This window comes from Drosophila montana, unplaced genomic scaffold, assembly GCF_035044405.1.
Source record: "Drosophila montana isolate Dmon_TW-CO22-7 unplaced genomic scaffold, ASM3504440v1 contig_3286_1, whole genome shotgun sequence".
Taxonomy (NCBI): Eukaryota; Metazoa; Arthropoda; class Insecta; order Diptera; family Drosophilidae; genus Drosophila; species Drosophila montana.
Window position 1 is genome coordinate 657,020 of NW_026998170.1, and position 26,035 is coordinate 683,054.

Genomic DNA, 26,035 nt, shown 5'->3' on the forward strand with positions numbered 1-26,035 from the left:
TAGTGGCCATGTTAATGGCTGACACATTTTGCTTTGCTTTTGATTTGATGGCCCCCCCTGCACACACACACACACACACACAAACACACACAGACACATCTCATTCCGAAACATAATCATCTTTCCATTGAACGTGTTGTCATTTGTTTTAATGTTCGAAGGCGCCGGGCAAAATGGTATTTTTATAAGAGATTTGATGAGTTTCTCCTCGCCTTTTTTCCCATGTTTTATGCCATTTTCCGAGAAAGAAAAGACAAAGTCTAGCATACTTTCAGGCGCGGGCTGTAAATTACGTAGCCGCCTGCTGCCTGTGGGCCTGCAAATGCATTTTATGACTTTTCATGCATTCCCAAAAATGGGCAAACCAATTAGCTGCGTATGGGCGTGGCTTGGCGGCCCACTTGGCGCCGTTTAACAATTGTCGCATGGCAAAAACGAGAAACTGTCAGTTAAATTATATTTTCGTCGGCATTTGTAATCATCAACGTCCTGGCAGCATATTTCTAGTCTCTGTGTGTCTGTGGGTGTGGCCTTGTGTGGGCGTGTATGTGTATGTCTTTGGCTGTGTGTGTGTGTGTGTCTGTACATGTCCCCAGCGAATTAATTAGAAAACTTTTCTTAACTGATTCAGTGCCAGCAGCAGGGACTGAGACACACGCCTTCAAAGAAGCTAGTAGAAGCTGCTTTTTGTGTGGACACACACACACACACACACACATACACCAACACCAACACACACATAGAGACACTGCAAACATTTGCGGTTCGAGCCAAAATGCAGCTTGCGCTGCCACAAAACTAAAACTGCATGGGAAAACTCTTTGAGGCATTCATTAGTTCGCTAAAGAAAATGTCATACATATACACCAACACAGTCGGCTATGTGTGTGTTATGTGTGTGTGTGTGTGAATTGCAGCTAAAAAGAAAGTGGCACAAATACATGTAGCAATCACTGCGCTCGTTCGTGAGTGGGTGTGTGTCTTTTAGAGCATTATAAATTCCACATGGGGATTTAAAACGCCCAAATTATGTCCGCTGCATTTGACAGAAGACGCGTTTCATCCATTTCTGTCGAATGTGGGCAAATAGTACACGATGACTTTGACTTTTGCGTTTTGGCCAGAATAAAAACTTGGCAGTCCTTAAGACGATAAGCAATAAGTCAGTGAACTCTGCTTGGTTAATGATTGAAAATGTGTAAAAAAATTATTAGACAAATGGGGAAGAATAAAGGCCGCCATTATGCTTGAGTCGAATTTCCACATCCAGAAACCTAGGCTTAAATTTTAAATAAAATAACATTAACTATAATAATATTTTCATATATTGTACAACTTTTAGAGCCTTGATAATAATAAGAAGATAAAACTAGTATATTCTTGTTGATCAGCCTATGGGGCTTTTTCTTAAAAAGACATCAATATTCTATGCTATATATTGGCCTAAAGTAACCTCAAGATTTAAATAGTTTTTCTTGTAGTATACGCTTACTCGTCTTACGTAATATCTGATATGTCTTTGAATTTGTGTCACACACTATCGCTCTCACTCTCTTTGTTCTTCTTTGTTCTTTCTCTTATACCTCCTAAAATATTACCTTTCTTTGCGATTCTCATAAATCTAAGTAACGTTTACGGAAATTTACTTGAGATAAATAATGAATTCAGTTATATAAAAGTTGTTATTCTAACACTTTTATATAATTACTGTTAAATTGTTTATATTTTTCCTTGAGCTGGTTTTCCAATTATTGTTGGCAATTTAATTCTGAAGAATTAAAATTCCTCTGAGCTAAAATCGCTGGTTAACTTCGAATTTGGTGGTAATTCAGACGAATTTGAAGTGCCTCAGGGCGCGGCTGGTAATTCCAGCGATTTGCGTGCGCAATTTAACGCTCAACTAATTGAAATAATTGGCCAATGAAAATCTTATTAAATTAATAAAGATGCATTAAAATCAGTTTAATAACCACTCGAAGAATCGCTGAGTAGCAGTAAATTTGAATTTAATGCCGTGGACATTATAATGGAACGGCAAATGAAAAAGTTTTATAACCCTTCAACCCCTTTTTTAATAGCTGCGGGACTACCCCAAATGTTGGGCGCGGTCTACAATATAAATTTCATAGTTTATTGTTTACTGACAATTGTTTTTATTTTTATTTCACTTTTGTTTTTGCAGCGCTTTAAGGACAATGACATCGAAGTGAAGCGCAAGGACGGCATTATCCTGCTGCGTGAATTAGCGGCCGAAGTGAAGAACTTTATGGACTTCAAGCGTAACGCCGTAATGGTAAGTGGACAAAACCTCCATCGCAAGTGCTCACAATTGACAAGTGGCTCAATAGCTCAAAGCGCACGCGACAAACGGCAAACACTCGGAAATTTAAGAACCGCACACACACACACAAGCACGCACAACAAAAAACACACACACAAAATAATAACAAGAACGCGCCGTTCAGTGGGACACTGGCGTAAAGTGGAAAACAATAAATTGCCGTGAGCCAAAAACAGCCCCTACCACAGCAACAATAAAAACAAGTAAAAGTACTCGAGTTGAGAGTACTCGACTATAAGATACTCTATGCATAACTTCTTGTTGTCCTCAAACCCGAACTCGAACACCTTTAGCCGAGCCTTATGACATTTTGAGAGATTGAATGTGAAATGAATGCCACTTAAAATGTCTTCTTCCATTCTTCCACTTTTTGGGGATAAAATTTTGTCTCTATAGCTCTTATAATATTAAAAAATAACAGGTTGCAAATCGTTATTTTTTGGATTTAAAGAAACTAGAAGCAGATATCGATATTTTACATAAATTGGATAGTCTAAACATAGTCACTGGGATCGACAAAGAAATGAACGCAGTTAAGTCGTACCAGGTCTTTATGCTCTACAGACTATCGTAGCTTCGTGCCGTCTTTCTATTTCGCTTTTATCCATTTGCAATGAGTGCAGGGTATCAGAACATCTCAGGCGCTGAGCAGTTGTCAGCTTAGGGAGAGGCCGACAAATTGAAATTAAAGTGCGCCAGCCACAAGGACAAGTTTTGATGGCGCCTGCAGCTGCTGCGGCTACTACCACTGTTACTGCCACTGCCACTGTTACTGCTACTGCCACTGCTACTGCTACTGCTACTTTTATGTGTCGCCAATCGCCACCCATTTGCCCATTGCCCATTGGCCGCTGCCAGTTGCCAGCTGACAGTGGTTAGCTGACTCGCCCAGACTCGCGTCTCAGGCGGGATGAACCTCTGCAGTGTTGTGGTCTTTGCCCTGCTCTTTGTGGTTTTCCAGTGTGCGCGTCCGTCCAGCGTATCAATAGACTTCGTTTACTGTCAGGATAATTTGCTGCAGGCGTCGCGATTGCACAGTGGCGCAAGCTAATCGAAAAAGGCAACCTAAAAATCGCTCTGGGATTAGCATTAAACGTTAGCGTGGACTCTTACTACACATAAGAAACATTTAAGGAAAGGTGACTATTTAGGCAAAATCTATCGATTTTAAGAGAAATATACTGAATTTATATAACATTATACGGGTCGCATAATATTTGCATCTAAACCGTGAAAATTTCAAGAGAACTGTATTATCTTGCTCTTATTTTTCAAACTTGAACAACTTTAAATTTACTCAGTTTAGAAATTAATCCAGTTTTCATTGGCATTTCGACTGTCTTTCGACCACGGTATTATTTGCTAAGGGCCAACAGCACTTTGCTATTAAAAAACGGCAGCTATTTATTTTTCTTTCTTTTTTGTGATTGATTGGTGAAGTATCTACTCTTGCGGTCCCTTGCGTTGCTCTCTGCCTTGCATGTTGCGCTTTTTTATGGTTAGTTAATTTTCCACACATTCCATTTCTTTGCTAATTTTCTATTTTTTTGAGTCCATTTTCTTTCATATTCGCCACCAAGGCAGCTCGCATTCATTTCTATTTTCATTTGCATTTTCATTTCATTAAGAGAATGCCGAAAATTATTTACAACCTGAGCCGAGCTGCTGCTGGACAAAACAACAACAGCAACAACAACACGTACAGTCATCATTAATAATGCGTGGAAAACAATTAAATGTTATAATCAAGGCGTAGGGGCAACTTTTATATGCACAGTAAATATAGATATATACATACCATATTATATACCGCATGTCCGCATTGTATTCATGTCCTCGGCGAGAGCCCATGTCCATGTTTCGCTCATGTGCGTGGGTATACATAAATAATTTTTTATGATTTCCGCAAAATATCGATTTAATTTTTTTGGGTTTTTTTCTTCTTGTTGTTGTTGCTGTGGGTTTATTTGGCGGACGCCTCTGCCGCTGCTTCCGCTCCTTATGGCCAATCCAAACACACACGCACAGCTATACACATCCACACACATGCATACGCATATGGGGGGAGAGCGCAGCTGCCGCTTGCTGTGTTGTCCTGTTGTCCTGCAGTCCGGAAGTTTTGGCCCTGACGCAAAACGCATACGAAGCACCATTAATTAAAAATCAACCCACATGAACAACAACAACAGCAACAACAACAACAAGAGCGGTAACATCAAAAACAGCAAAATGCCAAACAACATGCACAAACAAACAAATTCATAGTCCACAAGCCTGACTCTCAGATATTCTGAACACAATCTCTATATAACGTAGATAGGATATAACAATTCTCGTAATTACATTATTCGTGAAATCAACTTGCAGATCTCTTTATACATACACGACTTAAACAATTGCATATTATATTATAATGTATTAATTCTACTTATAATATTATAATATTATATAATAACAAACAACGGCTATCATCAATGAAATAACCTTTATATATGTTGTAGAGCAATCTTTAGTTATTATTATAATAATAATATTATTTCTATATGGAGCATTACACATTTATATGCATTACACATTTCATGACAAAATTACAAGGATACAAAACAGTGACTTAAGGATTTGAGCTAATTAAAAAGGATGTTCCGGATTCAAAACTTAAGGCTAGCCTCTTAATTTTTTGCAGCCGAATTTTTTTATAAGCTAGGTTGATTAGCTTGCACGCCCATACTTTTGATTAAGGCCCAATTATATACTACATAATATTGCGAGCATCATCTTAAATGTTGATTAAAATTATATTATTAAATATTTACTTTAGCATAGCATACTTTCAACAAGCTTAAAATAACGATTAAAACAATTTTTAAAATTTATTTTAGCATACTTTAAATATAGTTAAAAACATTAGCAGAAGGGTAAAAATTCAGTTTTTATAAAAATTACGAACGCCAAGTTTTTATTTACTTAGATTTAATTTAAGCTACACGCATTTCGGTGAAAATCTTTTTCCCTAGACATTCATAACGTGAAGCTTAGAGTTGAATCGACATAATTGTATGTTTAAATACTCAGCAATCTATGCTCTTTTTTACTCTAAAGTTTTGTTACCTTGAGTCTTACTTGGACCCACATAAAATACTAAATTAACCGAAGTCCCCTTGCAAAAGTAGTGCATATGAATAAGTTCAAACTGGCACCAAAGCCGACGACACTTTTTTTTGTTATTGTTGTTGTTGGTCTGTGCACAACAAATAGAAGATTAACCACCAAATTTTTGAAACATTTATGAAAATCGCCGAGGTGCGCCCACACACACACACACACACACACACTTATTAACACACACATGAGGATTCATACACACAAAGGCAAACATTTGCCATTCAATCGCTCGCAACTCTTGAAGTTCAACGAGCTGCAAAAGTGCCGCACATGTGACCACGCCCCCCGAAAACGTATCTAAATCTTTGCCAGACGTGATGCACCAAATAAAGGCTTTGGGGACGATTTAGGTGAAAAAGCTGGGGGAAAAGCTAAAAAAAGGCAACGCAAATTGCGACTTCAACATAGTTTTTTGGCCGTTATCGTTTTTATACCCTTGCAGAGGGTAGAATTCTTTTGTGACGAATTGTGTAACGCATTAAGTACCTCATCGATCAGTATCAACATCCCAGACTAGTCTCCCAATTTTAAAGATATATTGGTTAGCTCGCGACTTGCAAAATCTTTTCGTCATCGGATGACTAAGCCTTACGGCTGTCTTATGAACAATCGAAAACATGAGAGAACAAGAGGGTATTTGCTCTTCGGCGTGTAGGATATAGTTGGCTTTTCTTGCGACTTTTTTTTGCACGCGTCAGCTAAAGTTTCAATGGGCCAACGGGACGTATACGCAATGTGGCAATGGCCAGAGTTTAGTGAGCAACAAAAACAACCAACTTACCCAAGCAGACAATATACACACACACACTCACGCACATTTTGTTTTTGCATGCGACTTTGCCATCCCATTTATTTATATTACTTTTTTATTTTATACATATTCTTTTGTCGATTAAGTGACCTTTTGTATGGCTGTCTGTAGCTGTGTGGCCCGCAGCCATTGTCTGAGGCGGCTTCTGTAGCTTTGGATTTATTGTTATTTGTTTTGCTCACGCAACACACACTTATCTCATTATGTTTAGGCACAACGTATATTCAATTGTGATTTCTAATTGAAATTTGGATTTTAACTTGTGGACAATTGTTAAGGAACTAATTAAATTTACTTTAATTTATCTAATTTAGATTAATATGAAGCGGTTGTTTTTCCTTTTCTCTACCCTTTTAGACCCGGAAAAGTCTTTTACTAATTACTTTTGCATTAACTGTCTGATCGGTATTCATTTTTTTATTTACATTTTCTAAACAGAGTTCTTTTTAACTTGACCGGAAATTCACAGTTTGTAGTAAATGTAGTGACTAATTAGTCTTGTATATTTCAAAACAATATGAAACTATTATTTGCCATCTAAGAATTAATTATTATCTAGTAAGTTGTTTGATTGCTGTTGTTTTTTCATTGGGTTATACCCAGAAAAATTGCAATCGAGTTATTCGTGCAATATAAATCTGGTTTTTGCTTGTGTCAAGTGAAGCAAAGACAAGTTTTGATCATGTACTAAGATGAAATCAAGAAAGGTATAAATAATAGAGAACTAATAGTTCTGTATGTAACAGGCAGTGGAATGTCAGTCGCCGATTTCGGAGACTAAGATATTGCTAGTTGCTTCGCTAAAAAAACAAACAAGCAACGGATTTGCATAAGTTAAATATAAGAAAAACTTAAAACATATTAAAAAAAGCTATTGCAACATGCTGAACACTAAAGTGACGTTCAATATTTAATTGCATAAAAAACTGGAATTGGCGCGCAGCTCAATGAATGTATGCGACAATAATTTCTAGGGGTTAAATCAATTAATATAAATATAATTGATGAAATTGTAATAGAATACTTGTGCATATGCCTCTACATATATGCAGCTATATTTATATTCCGTGCATTTAAAATATATATACACATCTATACATATATATACATATACGGTAGAGCTCCGAGATTCATATTGATTGCGTGTGTGTTAATCTTTGTGTTTATAATTTCAAACTTGATTCGGGGAATCTCCCCGATGCGATTATGGTCGCTTACGGGCCATACAGTGTATGCTTTATACATATATATATAAATGTAACACGCTGCCTGCTGCTCAGTCTTTGCTAACTGTTCAATCTATAAACAACATGGAATATACACTATATACATTGCTTTACGTGGTGGTTGTCCTCATCTATTTGGTGTTCTACGTCGAGGCCGCCTGCAACGATGGTTTCTACGCAAGGAATGGAAATTTGGTCATTGACTTAAATAATCTCCAATCACAATTTGATTGCGTGCAACAGCAGCATCGCGGATAATACATAATAATAATAAAATAATATTGTATTATGATGTTAAAATAAAAGTTTAACAAGTTTATTTAAACAAAAAGTGTTTATTATTGCGATCGTAAACTCGGTTGGCAAAAAAAATCCAATGGTTCACAGTGTAGTTTCTCAGTTTATCAGTGTAGTTTTTGGGTAAATGCTTATATTTTTGGCCCGATCCTTAGAGAGGATCATGAGTAAGCTATCTGCCTGACCCTAGCTTTCCTGTGGTAGATACAGAATTTGGGAATCTTATATAAAAAACAAAAAAAAAAACAGACTTGGAAATTTTTTTCATACAAACATTTTTCAGCCGCTTTTTTGTACGTGATCTATATGACATATAAGTTCGATATGGATAGGTTTTTGCAAATATTTGTGGTGCAAATAATGCTCGTAAATGCCAAGTTTAGTTGGCAAAACAAAAATGTCGCTAATACAAGATTCTAATTGACCATTGATCATTTCTTTGCAACTAATTAATATGAAGAGCCGATTCGAACGTCTCGGACATATTAAACGTCTGCATAAAAATAGAATATTTTGCAAGTTTCATTAAGACTAAGGGACTTGTTTTATAAAGACATGCGGTCATAGCCACATTGACTAGGATGTTGATACTGATCAAGAATATATATTTCTTTTGAGCTTGCAGATGTATGCATTTTGTGACAAACTTATAAACCCTTCAAAGGGCATGATCTTTTTCCTCCAATGGTGAAATCATTAATAATTTATACCTTATATAAAAATATGTTATTTAGAAGCAACGTGCATTTGAAATTTCTTTAAGATCGAAATGGTACAAATTCACTTCCGGCAATGTGAGAATTATCAAATCGATGCGCTGTTAAATTGTTCTGCCATTAGCTTTGATATTATGCAGCCCCATTGTTTGAAATTTGTTGGCCGTAGAAAATTGGGTTTATCGTTATCAATGCATTATATAGCACATCTATGTAAATGTGCGTTTAATCTGAGAGACCAATCAAATAATTAGTGCCGGCCAATCCATCTATATATTACACGTTATAAATCTGTTTGTCAACACGGTAGACAAACCAACGGACAGAGAGAGGGAGAGGGAGACAGACGGAGCGAGATACACATTAAGCTGACCCATAAACAGGGCATTGTCAACGGCGCGTATACGTGATATTATTTAAACACCCGCACAATTAACCATTGAAAATAGCAACAACAAAAAATACTAGGAATGAACTCACAGAATGTCAGGCAGCCAATAAGATACAATAAGAACAAGGCAATCGGCTAGCAAATTATTAAAACTTTTATTTAATTCGCCTTAAAAATATAAATAAATAATATCAAAAGTAATAAATATTAATCTTTATATTTATTTAATGCTGGCTTTGGCGACCATTCCATTTTATAAATATTTGTTTAGCTGGTTCGAGGGCTTTAACTTTGTACAACATTTCTTTCAATAATTAGCGAAATAAAAAAAAATTTATCTTATAATAAACGAAAAGCTGCAGTGCGAGATCAAGTAATAAATCAAGTAATCAACATTTGAGCTATCTATTTTCCACTTGGCTGGCAATGTTCAAATCCATTCCGAAAGAAGTTGAAACAAGAAAGGAAACCAGTATTATTCAAGGTTCGACCTCAAGAAGGCTTCTAGTGATTTCCTTGCAGTTATTTAATTTTTATTTGATTTTAATATGTTAGTGTTTGATTAAATAACTAATTAGGCAATGTTATTTTTTTTATTTGGTTAAGAAACATAATTATTTTGTAAAATAACACAATTTTCTTGTGATTCCTACGATTCCTATGGATTAAATATTAATAATTAATGATAAACTGATAAACATCTTCGTTCAGTCAAAGTCGTCAATGTTTAATGTTTCATTCCATAAGTGAAAATCGTTTGCTTATCACTATTTTAATTTTCAAACCTTTAGCGATATTGGAGAATTCACTTCTAGAGCGGAAAATCGGATGAATTGATTGTTTCCTTCATATATTACTGTACTATTTTAATTGTAAAGCTGCAAATGCAGTTTCTTTTAAACTCTGAGATGTGTTTATGCCTACATCCCAGGCTTGAACGCTGCTCGTGTGGCTCCTTGCAACTACTTGGTATTACATTTGCCAGTGTGTCCTCCTGGGGTCGTCGGTTTGAGCCACACACAAACAATTTGCAGTCATGTCAAACATGAGAAATAATGAAAAACGAAACGATTCGTGCGTGGCCCCCTTAAAGCCACACAGTCCGCCCGCCGCCAATGCCATTCAGCTCCAACATCATCATCATCATCAGCATGATTATTATTATAAACATGATGATCATCATCATGGCCGTGCGCTCCGGCACCTGCAGCTGCTTTTGTCTGTTGGCGGCATTAAAATGCTAATTGCCTGTAAACATAAAGGTAACTGCAGCTACCCATACACTTACACATACACATTCACACACCTTCACCTACACCCACACACACTTCACCCATACCACTGAGGCGTCATTTGCAGGTGTTGCTGCGCTGCTGGTGCGGTACTTGCCTTCTCTCCTGTCCTGTCCTGTCACACGCAACGTATGCGTAATTTTTGATGTGGTGGCCAACGTGGCGAATGCCGCTAATTCAATTTCTCGGCGCGCTGTCAATACGCCCGTTATAGTTTAGCAAAAGCAACCCCCCTTCCTTTCCTTCCCTGCAGCACTTGCTCATAGTTTGTGACTGAGAGAGGGAGCGTGAGAGGAAGAGAGGTAGAGCGAGACGGAGTACTCCGCTGTACGCTGTCCTGGCTGTCGGTGACAGGCTTTATTTGCGTTAAGTTCGAAGTTTAAATTGACTTTAAAATTGCATTTAATGGCAAACAGTTTTGCAGTTTTTATGCAAGTTCGGAAAGGGTATATAGCTGCCACACATCGATTAAAAATTTGTTGCGAATTTTGGAATAATCCGGAATTTTTTAATATTTAACTATATATAATATTATTATATATAAAATTTAAAATGAATATGCATAAGACATTCCATTGCAAGTAATTTGATTTGAATAAGTTCAGATTCAGAAAACACAATTTGTGTCCAGCTTATAAGAAACAGTTTTGGAGATACATTTAATAAATTGGAGTACTTAGTCTGAAGATTGTTACCCGGCATCGTTTGAGCGATCGTTTGCTATCTTTTGATTGGCAACAGAGTATTATCCAGTCGTTACATAATTGCCAAAAATATTCAAAGTTCGTTTTTTTGGACCATTTCTCACTCATTCTCTCAGCCGCTTGTTGGCTGTCATTCCGTGTCTCTGCCTCTCTCTTCTCTGCCTTTCTCTGACCCTCTGCTGCTTGGCTGCTCGTCATCATCCTTGTTGTTGTTGTTGTTGTTGTTGCTGCCTCCTTTGCTATAATGCCACTTGCACTTTGACGTTGACATTGTGCGAGGTTTGTGTTCGGTGTAAAAAGGATTCCATGTGTGCGTGTGTGTGTCTCTATCTCTCTCCCTCCCTCTCTCCCTCTCTGTCTGTATTGAGCGTGTATTGCAAAGCTTTTCTAGCTGGTCGCCTGCATTTCTTAAATAGAAGCATGTGAAAAGGGCAGCGGCTGCCGCCTAGCAAATGTCTTCACACTAAAAGCATTCGCTCGAACTGGCCGTCTCCCACGGGAATAAAGCTTCCCATCCGCACCCATACATATGTACATTGTCAATTTTGATGTGCTTGCTGTGGATTTTTAAATGCCTGTGTGTGTGTTGGTGTGTGTGTTTGTGGATGGGCGTGGCTGTGTACGGGCATTTAAGTGCCCATCATGGCCCACTGAGTCGGCAATCAGCCAGAAACTGTTGGCATATCGAAATTTAATTGGCTTGGGCCATGTTTATTATGTGAATTGAACAGTAGCATATTTGTAATATGCACCTAGGAATATGGGGAATAAAATAGCCAGCTATAGAAACTATGCAAATTATTGTTCAAATAGCTAGTTAAATATGAATATTACAAAATGATTTCAAAACAATTTAATATTGGTTTAAAATTGTTTTATTGCTGATATTGCTCATATAAGCTGAAGTAGCCATAATATGTATTCAATGTAAGTTTTGTCTAATTTAGAAGTCAAATTTGAAATTCATTACGTTAATTACATTCCCATCGACTGCAATTCAAATACTTTGCAAAGGCAAAGCTAAAAGGGGGTAAAATGCTATAGAACTAACATTGTATAGGAGATTGATGTAAGCCCAATTCTAATATAACATATTAAGGGAGTATAGACTTATTATAGAGCACATTTTTGTAATTAAAGGATAGTAATATGGGATAAACTGATTAAGAGAGAATAGAGTATGGCGCAAATAAAATAATAAATGCTGAACTTAAAAATGTATGACAATCCCAAAGTGAGACATCACACGGCCTTTCAGGACATCCTCTGTGCACCTTGGTCAAAAGGAAGCGCAGAAGAAAAACATGAGAAACTTATTTTCATTGCATAATCTGAAAAAACCACAACGCAAGTTGTCCAGACTTAAAGCAAACACAACAAAAAAAAAAAACAAGCAAAAACTAGATAACCATCTTTTTGCTAGCAAAAGCATAAAAGCATTCGAGGATTGCACAGCCGCAGCCGCAGCAAATGCGTTAATAATCCTTAAAGTAAACCACATCAACTGTGAATGTGTCACGGCCGGAGTCGTCGAGCAGCTCCAAAGAGCCTCTCTAGACATGTGCTCCAGAGTCCGCAGCCGTCGTTGCGCTAGTAGCTGGTTAAATGCCCAACGGACATGGCAGACAGCACGGGCGGGGGGCAGGTGGTAGGCAGGTGTGCAGTTGAGGTCCGCTCACTTGATGTCAGTCTACTTGCCAGTTGCTTACCAGCTGCAGTCACCATCAGACTCGCAATCGCAGTTCACTCAGTCCCAGTCCCAGTCTCAGTCCCAGTCATAGTCGTGTCCAATAAGTTGGCATTGCTTTTTAGTGACTGCTTTTGCTAGTTATTACGTAAGAGGGGCTGATAAGTTGCTATGTTAAAGGAGCAAATATTTAACTAATCTCTTACAAAAAGCTAATATAAATTTCTTATACAAGTTATTGCCTCGGCATTTGGCACGTGCACTCAAACGGAAAATATATTGCTAAGAAACGAAATGAAAGTAAAATAACATATATGTATGTATTTATGTATGTATATTTATATATAGAAAGCAGACATTTGAAAATATCACTGAATGACAAAAATTGGCCATAAAACAAACCTGAGCAGTACGAATATTTAATGCTCTATGAGAGTCAGGCACTTGCCTAAGAGTTTTTATATTTTATTATATATATTTATTAAATACGTTCTATATCCCTAAAAACATATCTTGTAAATCTTTATATTTTACATATCGAAAATATTCACTTCATACTTTTAGGTGAATGAAAATATGTAAATATTTGTTTATATAAAAAATTTGTATATATAATTAAGTGTGAGAAGTCACATGCAATATAATTTAATTGTAGAACATATACATTTCGCTCCGCTGCGTTGCAAAGAGGACGTAATAGTCATAGCATGGACAACAACAAGTGTATAGAGTGAGCAGAACAAAAAATCACTCATACGCCACCGGCTGCCAGTTGACTTGGCAAATGGTCAATGCGAATCGTCGTCGTTGTCGACTTCTGTTTTTTTTTCTCTTTATGCTCGCTCTTTAGCTTCTGCTGCATACTTTCAGGCTGTTGCTCAGCCAACGCCCATGCACTTGCCACGCACTTTTCGCCTTTCTTTCTCGCATTTTCCAGCTTTCTTTTGCCATTTGCACTGCGTTTCTCCCCTCTCTCTCTTGTCTTTCTTTCTATTCTTTTTTTTTATATGACTCTCTAGCAAACAAATTGCGTGCAAGTAGCTGCATTTTGCTAATTCCGGCAGCGCCCTGACATTGAACAGCTCTCAGAGTCGCCTTCGCCGTTGTCATTGTTGGCTTTTGAATGTTAAGATGTCGACAGCTGCCGGCGCCGGGACAGACAACCAGCTGGTGTCAAATGAGTATAGTGTGTGTGAGGGCATTGCACAGCTAGCCCCAACCTCAAGCAAACCCGACTAGAAAATACCCTCGACCGTAGTGCAGTTAAATAAAAATTTTCAAATACCTTTTAATACAAAGAAGTCAGCGGGTATGCCATTTCTTTTAAGGCTATATGTTCACACAATGCAAAATGCATTCCAAAACAACTCCTTTGTTTATTTTACGATCGTTAAGAAATTTGTAGGATTCAAGGAATATATTCACATATGAGTATACTCTAATTATCGGCAATATACCCCTCCATATACATAACAAAGTGAAATATTCTTTTTAATTGTGTATGCGATTGCGGAACAAGACACGACTCTACTCTAATCTACTCTCTTTTGTTTAGCCAATTTTCAATGGGTATAGGGCATAAGAATCAACCCTTGGTTGGCAACAGCCTCGACCTTTGTAAAATGTCCAACTTGTGTCGTAAGTGCATAATATTGTATGAGAAAAAAGTATGTATTATGATACACAGCCATGTTTTGTCTGCTTATGTTCTAAGTTCATAGCTGTTCTATTTTGTTCTACTCTGTTTTTAGACATGTCAGACATATTGCGAATACACATGTTCTGCCGTTTTGGACAGTTATGTTTTGTTACACAAAAGTTGCTAAAACTGTTTATAGCTTTTAGTTTTCAAAGTAAAGAGTGCATAGGTCTACACACAATACAAAATACAAATGCTCGCGAAAGATATATTGCTAGATATAATCAAAACTGTAAAAGACGATTATATATGGTAACATATCTGCCAGTAAAACATTTATGAATGAGGCATAAATTGAATAAAACAGCTGTAATGCTCTCAAGAGAATTTACTTTAGAAATGATAATAATACAGGATAATATGTGTATAAAAAAAGAATGTTTTCAAATTATAATACTCAGCTAAGCAGCGCTGCCAGTGAAACGATCACGAATAACACACAAAGAAGAATTAAAGAATGAACAGCGCCTGTCTCTTATGCTATAAGCTGTTCCTCATTGCTTAAAACATCAAACATCAACATCAGTTTGCTATTCTAACTTTAGGCTTCCTCTTTATTTAAGTAAGAACTTTTTGATCGAGTAGTTGTTGCCTTTGGCCATTTCTGTTGCGCATTCAATTTCCACTTGACCTGACTCGTTGAATTCTTTTGGCTATAACTTGTGTTTATTATTTAATGCCTTAACTAGCTGGTAGTCAACACCTCTGGTAAACTTGAAGGCTTCTTAACTAATTTGGGTTGCTCGAGAAATGTGCAAATAAATTTACGCCTGAGCGCCAGCAAAGTTTTCCCAATGCAAGTTTTTCTTTTACTTACTTTTTTCCACTGAGCATGCTACTTTCCGAAGTCGAAGTGGCAGCTTCTAGTCCCAGTGCCAAAGCAGCGCCTGCTTCTGCTTCTGCCCATGTCCAAGTCCATATGTCTGGGACGGTCTCTGGTCTAGCCTGGCCGCCATTTCTCTAAGCCGCTGACACATTCCCGTGGTGCAGCGTTTGCCCAAAGGCAGCCAATTTACATTGAAATCTTTCTCAACTTACGGACCCCAACAGACGTACACAGCACAAAAAATTGTGGCCCCAAACCATATTGTTGTTTATAAAAATAATATTCGAGCTAGTTGCAGGTTCCACGTGAACAATTTTAAGTTAAGTGTTTTTTAAAAGCAATCAATTCCACGAAATGTTTTAATAATTAATTTTGATATATACAAAATTGCGGGATGATAATATAATAAATAATAAATAATAATAATTTAACTAGTATTTCAGCCATTTATCTGAATTATAAGCTGCATTATATATAGTAAAATATTAAAATTTATTTGCGCAAGTTAGTCTATATTTTTTACTGTGTAGCTCAGAGTTAAGAGCTGTGCATTTTTCGCTATTGTGGAAAAGTAGTTGAACTATTTCAATGCACCCACATGCTGCTCGTCGAAACTGCGCCCAGGATCTCGCTTGCCGTCCTGCTTAGAGTCCTTGGCAGCTGCAGCGTCTTCAGGTGCAGCGAGGCAAGCAAAAGGCAGTCGTCGCTGTTGTTTTTGTTTTGGAACCTACACCTCGGACCCCCAATGTCTATGACTGCAGGTGTTTGTTAGCCTCCATTTTTGCTTGATCCACAGCCTGCGCCTCGTGTTGGCCCCCATCCTTGTCGCGTCTAATTTCACTGCAGCTAAAGTTCTTGTTTGTTTCTTATGAAAATACACACAGAGCCAAGTTAAACTTGTGAAAATAATTTGTGCGCCAAGTTGCAAAAGCGGCTCTGACTTCCAAGGCGGCACACTGGTCTGAAACTGCTTGAAAAGTGCTTTAAAGTGGGCTGTCTAAAAACTAGAGAGGGGCAGCATATTACGAGCTAATGCTCAGCTAAGAGAGAGCGAGTATTGCCGCGAGATACAACAGAATCTTTAGAGATATAAACTGGTTTTAAACCAAACCGGTTTGAGTTGAGTACTCCAACTTATATTGTGCCATAATCCAAATCTTGAAGCAACCCAGTTTTTTAAAGAACAACCCAACCGAAATAGAAACCAAATCATCAAAAATATTTAAAGGGAATTCTCTGTTCCTTCGGCAGTTTCCAGCTCAAGTAAAGGTTCTCCTCTTTGTTTTCACTCTTTTATCTTGCTCCCTTAAAGCGATCTGGCCAATAAGAATCATTTAAGCATACCCTTTAACTTATTCCTTAGGACCTTATATCCACTGTACATTTGGGAATTATTCAGATGAATTGCATACAATACAAACACACGTACACATTAATACGGAGAGCGCAAAACTTGTCGAAACTGAGTTTTACTGAGAAAGAGAGAGAGAGAGAGAGGGACAGAGGAAGAGAAAGTAAACTCTGCTCATCGAACTGCAAGCGCTTTGTGCAATTTAAGGCGCCGTCAAGGGAATAAATTGCATAAAGAAAAGCTGCGAAAACTTTCGCAGGGCCAAATTAAACAGATTGATGAGCACGTGTAAGAGCTGCACACACAAACCCACACACACACACATACAGTCAGGCATGCAACTAATGCCTGTCTCTTTGTTTTTTTCGCAGCGCTTGATGGACTCGGCGGAGCAGGCGGCGCTCTCAGAGCTGGAGGGGCAGAGCAGCTCGGAGGCGGGGGCATTGGGGCAGCAACAGCATTACGATGCTAGACGCATCAATGAGTATAATGCCGATGGCAAGTTGGCGGACGGAGCTCGCCACATGGATATTCGATTCATGCGGCGCTTCGAGCGCCTGCCGGTGAATCTCAGTCTAAGCTCGATTCTGGTGCCGCACGGCGTCGATTTGGATGAGGCGGACGTGAAGTCGGCATTGCAGTGGAGCGCCCACTTAGATCCACTCTTCCAGAATAACTTGGAGCGAGATCCGGCATTGTCCTGGCAATACTTTGGCTCATCATCGGGCTTTTTGCGTCGCTTCCCCGGCACCGCCTGGCCACCGGAGGGCTCCAAAGGCAGCAAACTGATCCACGACTTTCGTACACACAACTGGTTCGTTCAGGCCGCCTCCTCGCCCAAGGATATTGTAAGTGCTGCATCGCAATATGAGTTCTTTCGCATCTGACTGACAAGTTTTCCTTCCTTGCAGATGATCCTGTTGGACGCCTCGTCGAGCATGTCCGAGAAGTCCTTCGAACTGGCCATGGCCACGGCCTTTAATATACTGGATACGCTCGGCGAGGATGACTTTGTGAATTTGATAACCTTTTCGGAGGTGGTCAAGACGCCTGTACCTTGTTTTAAGGATCGCATGGTGCGTGCCACGCCCGACAATGTCCAGGAGATTAAGTCGGCTGTCAAGGCCGTAAAGCTGCAGGATACGGCGAACTTTACTGCGGGTCTAGAGTACGCCTTCAGTCTGCTGCATAAGGTAAATGAATGGGAAAAGCCATATTATCTCTTGCTTAAATACCAATCCTCCCAAATGCCAAATTCTCATCGATTTTTGCCTGTCCTTTTTCGCAGTACAATCAATCTGGAGCGGGCAGCCAGTGCAATCAAGCCATAATGCTGCTTACGGAGAGCACCTCGGAATCGCACAAGGAGATCATCAAGCAGTATAACTGGCCGCATATGCCCGTTCGCATCTTCACCTATCTAATTGGCAGCGACTCTGGCAGTCGCAGCAATCTGCATGAGATGGCCTGCTCCAACAAGGGCTTCTTTGTGCAGATCAATGACTACGAGGAGGCGCGACGGAAGGTAATTGACTATGCGCTGGTGATGGCGCGACCCATGATTATGTATCAGGCCGATCATCCGGTGCACTGGAGTCCTGTGTTTGTTGCCGGCAAATCGGGTGGACTGGGTCGAGATTCGGAATATCAGCGACGTTTGGTGACGACAGTTTCAACTCCGGTCTTCGATAGACGAAACCATTCGGTGCGCGTTGCGAATCTGTTGGGTGTGGTGGGCACCGATGTGCCCATCGAGGAGATACGGAAAATGATACCACAGCACAAGCTGGGACCGAATGGCTATTCGTTTATCGTCGATAACAATGGGCGTGTGCTGTACCATCCAGACTTGCGGCCCCTCAGCGATGGCAATCAGTATATCGATCAGCTGCGACCCAGATATGCCTCCGTCGATATCACGGAGTTGGAACTGCCGGAAACGGAAATTGGCAACGATCACGAAGTAGTCGAGATGAACAAGAATCTACTCAATGAGGTGAGTTACAGTTGCATATGTTAAAAGTGAATCAGCATTAAATCCATTTGATTACTTTTCTTGCAGATGCGCGGTGACATGATTCGCCCCAAGGAGGGTGAGACAGAGTTCACCGTACTCAATCATTACGATGAGTCGAAGCGCGTCTCGACGCGCACGCATCGCTACTTCTACGGTCCCATCGAGGACACGCCCTTCACGCTGGCTATTGTCCTGCCCGAGAAGTACGGCAGCCACGAGTTGGTCTCCCAGCAGGAGATAAGGCATTCGCGTAACAATGGTGAGCTATTATCCGTTTGAAAAGATGGATTGGTCGAAATCGAATTAGTCAAACGAAAATTGACTTTTTGCCAATAAACACTTTGTTTTCGCAAGGAGCTGGATTTCCAGAAATATGAGTTTGTAACCGACCGGAATAATAATAGAGTTTCATTCAAATGTTTTCCAGTATTTTTCCGAACAAGGTTGCGTTTCAAAGCTTCACTCCGTCGCGACAAATAATTACATATTTATAGATGTATAGATTTCTCAGGATCAAATTCATTAAAATCTCCTGTATCTTTCGCAGTTACCGAATACTTTAAGGGGGACAACTGGCGCGTACATCCCGATTGGGTCTACTGCGAGTACAATAGCGTCAGCGATTTGGAAAAGGAGCGCGAGAGCTCCGGCGAGTATACGTCGCGCGATCAAGAGCCCAGTTTCGGGTCGCCAGAAGAGCAGGTTCTGCACTTTCTGGCACGCGCAGGACGCCCCGGTTGGAAGTGGATGTCGGTAAGCTATCCAACTAGAAGCAACTAGAAGCAGGCTATGTTAGGATTTTACTTTTAATCGTTGCCTTTCCTTTGCTTGTTTAGGTGCGACCAAAGTCGCCGCAGCCACATCATAACCTGCATGGCACCTCGCCCAGTGCCGCCCACTTTGGGGCGCAGCATCTGAATGTGCAGGGATCTCGCAAGGCAGAGCCCTATTACTGCGATCGAACCCTCATTCAGAGCTTGGTGCGCGATGCGATGGTCACCGATGGTCTGGACCGGAACACGACGGGCACATCCAACGGCAAGGAGGAAAAACAGTAAGTTTGGCTCTTAATAATGTTCTCTTTTTATGTTCAAAGCACTTGGATTATAAATTAATTTGAATTTTTTAATCTGAAATATTTATGTTTTTTTTTTCTATTATAACTTTTTGATTTATTTTAATAAAAGTCTTTTCGTTGTTTTATGTTCTTGGAAATTGTTTAATTTATTTGTTTAGTTTTTAATAATTATTAATTGTATGATATATTTTCTCATTTTTAAAAAATATTTCTAACAAACTTTTATTTTATCTCGTGTCTTATATAATATCTATGTTTTATGTTCTTGAAAATCGTTTATATTTTTGTTTATTTCTGTTTTTTAAAAAATATTTCTAACATAAACTATTATTTTATATGTGTCTTATATTACTTAATTTTATTTATTTGAACGAATATTCCGACAACTTTCATATTTTATTATTGATAAACAAAGATTAAATATATTGCATTAATATTAGAACGCATTTCCTTTTTTCTTATAAAGCTATTTTGTTTATTTTTCTGTACATTTTTATTTGCTCAGTATATTTGTTTTACAACAAATTACAGTTTTTAAAGATTCTTTATTTTTAGGTATTCATTTCGGCTTTAAATTCATTTAAAAGCTTTAAATTTTATGTAATTGTTTTAACATTTATTTTCAAACACTAAAGCACCAAAAATTTTCTCTTGCATATATTTCCCCCCACTCTATTCTCTAAAATGCAATATTTTTCTTTGCATTCACCATATTTTCTATATAATCAAACATATTTAAATGTGTTCTTTCCACCATGCATCAATAATTTATAAATTTGATTTACAATGCAATTTATAACATAATTTATATGCACATTTTACAAATATTTAGTCCAATCGCCACATTGATGGCCATTTTAAAGAGGTAAATGATAAGTGTTTAACCGGTCACGTAGTTTTTGAAAATGCAAACGCTTTGAGGAACCAGCACCACAAGACGCTCGGATCCAGTTCAAAAAAGAATAATAATAATAATAAATAAATGGAATTTTCATCCTTCTTTGAGATAATGTGTAGTTGTACAGTCTCTAGTTGTTGAAAGCTTGGAGCCGCTTTTGCTAAATTCCTTGTTGATCTTACTACTTATATAAGCTTACTAAAAGTTTTGGTAATCTCTTATCACAGGCAAGGCTATTCGAAATTTGTGGTGGCCACTTCCTTTGTGGCTACACGCTCGGGCTTGTTGCGCTGGATCGATCACATAAAGAGACCCGAGGATACACCAGAACCGTAAGTAGAAAATACAAGTCAATTAGCTATTACCGTTTTTATTTAAGTTTTCAAAGGGTGTTAATGTAACTTATAATCTAAATTTTAAGTTGGATAGAAGAATGAGCAATTAAGAATTATAAGAGATTGAATTATAATCAAGCTTTTATGATTAGCTAAGCTTAAATGTCAATAAACATTTCTCGTTATTACCTATGAAAAGACTATATAGCTTAAAAAAATAAAAGGGACTAACTTCTATGTATAACTTATATATATTGGTATGACTTTATTATTATGCGTCTGAATAAAATTAACTCTTTTTTGAAAGGCTTCAATACCTTATGAAAGCTCGAAGCAAGTTTTATTTTCCTAATAAATTTCAGTTTTGTTTTCCTAACCAAAAAGCTTTTGAAAGCTTTAAGCTATTTATATGCTCCTAATAAGGCAGTTTTTATCCTCAGGATTATTTCAATATATGAAAGCACAGGCTTTTGCAATTATAGAAAAAATTTCAGTTTCAAAAAAATATGAGAATTTTTTTTCCACTTGCAACTATTGACATATTTGTGTTTGAAATAATTAATAATTTGGTAATTATTGCTCCTATTTGATCCACAGTCACTTTAGCGAGGACAATGTGCGCGCTATGGACAGTTCCTGGTACAAACGGGCCGTGGATCAGCATTCGGTAGAGCCGGACAGTTTTGTATATAGCGTACCCTTCGGATCGGGCTATGCCATCAAATCGAACCTGACTTTGGTCACCGCCTCGCATGCGATATTCGTGGAGCATCGCGGACACAAGGCGCCGGCTGGCGTTGTGGGGCTACAGTTCCAACATGATTCCCTGGCCAAGCACTTCATCAACATCACATCTGCAGTGAGTGATCTTGTGGGATCACACTAGGAGAAGGTTCTTTAGCAAGAGTTTATTTTATTGACAGTGCACCGGCATGACGGGCTGTAAGCGAACCTGCGCCTCGGACAATCTCGATTGTTATGTGCTGGACAACAGTGGATTTGTGATAATATCTGAAGAAATGGAGCACACGGGCAAATTCTTTGGCCAAATCGATGGCACCATTATGGACTCACTTGTGCAGGATCGCATCTACAAGCGTGTTACGGTCAATGACTATCAGGGCGTATGCTCCGACTCCGACAATCCCTATACGGCAGCTGGTGGCATTTTGAAGCCGCATCGCTTGGGCAGCTGGTTCCTGCAGCACTTGGTCGCATTGAGCGCCACTTGGCTATCCCTGATGCCGGCCTCATTGCGCGCCTGGCCACAGGATGATTATGAGACATACGACAATGAGGATGTCGTCTTTGTGGAGAACAACTATTCGGACGAGTATGAGGAGAATTTCGAGAGCGAGTACAACATGCCCGTGGATCCAGAAATCGATGAATTCTTTACCACAGCAGATGTGGTGGGTGATACAGATGTGCTTCAGCCATTTATAAATGACTAACATTTATAATTTGACCCGTTTTAGGAGTACACGACACCGCCACCCAAACAGCACAGGCCCCACAGTGGACCCAGATTCGCGCCTGATCCGCAGAATGCGCGTCGCTGTGATCTCCGTACCGATCTTTATATGCTGCAACCGGAACGCCTCAATCAAGGCGGACAAAATAATCCATTAAAGGTCAGTCCTATTCTCCAGTAGATACTTATTTCGTTTTTAGATGAAAACAAGAAAGAACACCTATATGAAAAATGCGGAAATTAAATACCCTAATAAACATCGTAGAAGTATATAAAGCTGACAAGTAAGAAGCTTGGCCAAGATATTGCGGACAGACGGAGTTTACCCTAATAAATCTTCATATTCTTTAAAATGTGTGAAACTGATAGAGTATAGAGTCCTTCTTGATAGCCACTTCTCCGTAAAACACAGCTCTAAGTGTTAACTTCTACGGCCTCACAAATCGGAGACAATTATAATTGTCCTTTTCACAGTTTGAGGGTTACTGTCTTTGATTACAGTTTTAGAGACACTTAGCTTTTGACTAAAAAGGCGTTTAACCTGTTTAAAGCTGTCTGTACTTTATTACACAATACTAATTGTACAACAATGTATTAATATAGAATTCATTTTTTTTTTAATTTAGTTTAGATTTTCATTTCCCAATTTAAGATTTGGTATGTCCATTTTCCCAAATCATTTAGTTATATTCTAAATAATATTTAAACGTTTCACAACACTTGAATTGTATCTTTCAGGGTAAACTAACCAATTGTCATGTTTCTGGCTGCGAGCGGCCGTTCAGTGTGCAGAAAATTCCGCATAGTAATTTAATTTTACTTGTGGTGGACACATTGTGTCCTTGCGGCTCCAAGCAGCTGGATATTGAGCCCATGGAGGAGTCGGGCATTGTGGGTGAGTACGGCCTTTCGTTATATTATGAGATTAGCTATATATATTTGGTGGTTGGCATATATGTATGTATATAGGAGCCTGCAGCACGCGTCGCCAGAGCCAGGAGCAGGAGTCGCGTCGCCGGCCCAAGAAATGCATTAACTATCATCCCGAAGAGATTGAGATACAGCAGTGTGGGCGTGGCAGCACCCTGTTACACATGTCGGCCTCCCTCGTAGCGGCTCACCTGTTGATGGTCAGCGTGACCTTTGTGCTGGCCAACGCGTGATACGAGTACTAAATGCCACAAAATCAGGACATGGTAAACCGAACAGACGGATAATGAGCACAAGCAGAAGTACGATAAGATAAGGCTTTTTTATGAGCAGGCGCAGCTAGTTATGGGAGTGCGAGAAATTTCGGATAAATTCCATTGACGTAATGCATAGCCAAAAATACGAAAAAAAAAAGAAAATCACGCGTAATACTCAACAGTTAATATCTATATGTTTGTAGACAATAATTTGCATGAAACGAAGAAAGAAAAACTATATTTCCATTGACAATTAGACGAAAATAATGATTAGTTAAATATTAGTTACGCAATTGTGTTTTTGCAACTTACGAGAATCACAATTTAAACCAAAAGTAGAACAATAACGAAACCCTATTTTCAAGCTTTTAATTTAAAGTTTTCTAAACAAATTTTCGATTAGAACAAAAAGTAAAACAAACTGTTTCACAATTAATTCACATATAACTTAATATACTAGTCAGTTTTATGTAAATAGAAAATGAAAGTATTTAAAAGAACAAAATTCCTACCGAAATATTTAATTTAATAGTAAAACAAAAAAAACGACAGAAATAATGAGAAAACAAAAAAAATTTAAAATGTAAAGAAAATTAATGATTTGCACTAACTGCGTACGCACAAATATCGAATATTATATTTTACAAAACCCAAAACAAAAAATAAAAAAAAACAGAAGAAAAAACACCTTAAACAAGAAATTCACTGAACAAACAGAAGACTTGAAATACGATCAGCAATGTATAAACAAAAGAGCACATAGGAAAATAAAAATATAAACAAAAACCGACAGAAACCAGTTCATATCGAAGACATATGCATGGCAGCCAATTTTGAACCGCAATAAGCAAAACAAACAAAATACAAATAAAAAAAATATTAAACACATCCATGCATATATATGAGTGTAGAAATTAGTTTGGCAGAAGAAATGACATTTATTTTATATACATTTTTATACAACATCATTTTGACAAACGAAAAATAATATACACTTATATGTATAATAAAATATATGATATATAAATCAACAAGTGAACCCGCAGACCCATAAAATTAATTGCAAACATTTGATATCGAATATTTAACTATTTATTTGCTTTCGAACAAATCCAACTAAATATTCGGAATGTGCGTAGCGTTTAAATTTTCTTTTCAAATATAGAAATTCACATATCGTTGTTAATTTGGCAATACTTTATGTTTAAGTTACTAATGCAATAATATTAAAGCAAAAACAAAAGTAAAAACTATTAAAACAACTTTTTGAACACACATACACACACACACACGGATATATATATATACATATATATTCTCACACACGCAAACACAACTCTACAATATATAAAGAAAAAATATTTTCTGTGTCTTAAACTTGTATAAAAAATGTCTTCCATTACAAATACTTAAAAAATATTTAAAAAAAAATTTATAACTTAACTACTTATTAACTATTAAAAAAAATATATATATATATTTAACTCAAGTGAAAATCATTAACCATGCATAAAGAATTTAAATGTTTCGCTCATTTTGCTGTCAGCTAAAAGCTGACAAGAAATAGCAAAGAAAAAAAAAACAAAAAAAAAAATAAGTAAACAGAAATCAATTAAATAAAATAAATTAAAAAGGAAACATTTGAAAATTTCTTAAGCCCATAGATTTAAATGCATAGTACATAATACATAGTTAGAGGCAAGGAAAGGTCGGGTCTTTAGGCAATGTGCAGAAAAAACCAATTCAAACGAAGTTAAAGCAGCAACAACAAGAAAGGAAATTCACTGCAAAAACAACGCAAGTTTTGCATTAGACAAAATATTAGCCGAATATATATATATTTATAAACTTAATATATATATATATATATATATATATAACTGTAATATGAATAACATAAACATAATGTACTAATAGCAATCGTAAGTAACTATAAGAGCTGTTTGTTAAACAATTTGTTTATGTTGGGGGTTTGTACATCAGTGCGTATGCGTAATGCCTGAATACATGAGAATTCAATGTATTTTGAGTAATAAGCAGTTGACTACGTGTGTGCATGGGTGTGTGCGTGAATGTGTGTGTGTGTGTGACTGATAACATTGACTGATGTTTGAAGCGGAGAGGGCAGCGCGTGTGCGTGTTGAGTTATAATTCTTAACTAGTTAATGTACGAGTATACCTGGTAGGCCAAATCGCGCATAGCTTGCATAAATGATTTCCACTTTAACAAGGCCATAAACACCATAAGAAAAATCGCCATCAGACAACGCTCCCCTTTCTCTCTCTCTCACTCTTCTGCAAGAAGCAAGGAAACTGCAACTAATTCACTGTAAAACTGCATTTTCTTCCTTCACATAACAACTAACTAAATTAATAAAAAAATATATATATAAATATATATATATATAAATACTTATATAGTACCTACATTTATGTATTTGTACTTTACAAGATTCCATATCAAAAGTAAACAAAAAAGAAAAAACCATTTTAAAACTTTTGCAAATTACATAAAACGTTGTTCAGCGACATTTTCTATGTTT

The 26,035-nt window shown here is 37.7% G+C and overlaps 1 protein-coding gene across 3 annotated transcripts in view; it reads left to right on the forward strand.

The window, feature by feature from the left end:
* stol (stolid) overlaps window positions 1-23,647 on the forward strand; it is a 54,406-nt gene extending 30,759 nt beyond the window's left edge. For 2 of the 3 annotated variants that reach the window (XM_064690888.1, XM_064690887.1), the window contains exons 4-17: window positions 2,183-2,293; window positions 16,875-17,351; window positions 17,415-17,696; window positions 17,792-18,499; window positions 18,566-18,779; window positions 19,068-19,273; window positions 19,357-19,574; window positions 20,431-20,463; window positions 20,724-20,828; window positions 21,429-21,690; window positions 21,755-22,243; window positions 22,310-22,465; window positions 23,044-23,200; window positions 23,275-23,647. In XM_064690888.1, coding sequence (XP_064546958.1) covers window positions 2,183-2,293; window positions 16,875-17,351; window positions 17,415-17,696; window positions 17,792-18,499; window positions 18,566-18,779; window positions 19,068-19,273; window positions 19,357-19,574; window positions 20,431-20,463; window positions 20,724-20,828; window positions 21,429-21,690; window positions 21,755-22,243; window positions 22,310-22,465; window positions 23,044-23,200; window positions 23,275-23,468 — 3,612 coding nt within the window. In that variant the 3' untranslated portion in view covers window positions 23,469-23,647. The remainder of the gene's footprint in view (window positions 1-2,182; window positions 2,294-16,874; window positions 17,352-17,414; window positions 17,697-17,791; window positions 18,500-18,565; window positions 18,780-19,067; window positions 19,274-19,356; window positions 19,575-20,430; window positions 20,464-20,723; window positions 20,829-21,428; window positions 21,691-21,754; window positions 22,244-22,309; window positions 22,466-23,043; window positions 23,201-23,274) is intronic. The other variant, XM_064690889.1, reaches the window with a different exon arrangement.
* The last annotated feature ends 2,388 nt before the right edge of the window (window positions 23,648-26,035 follow it).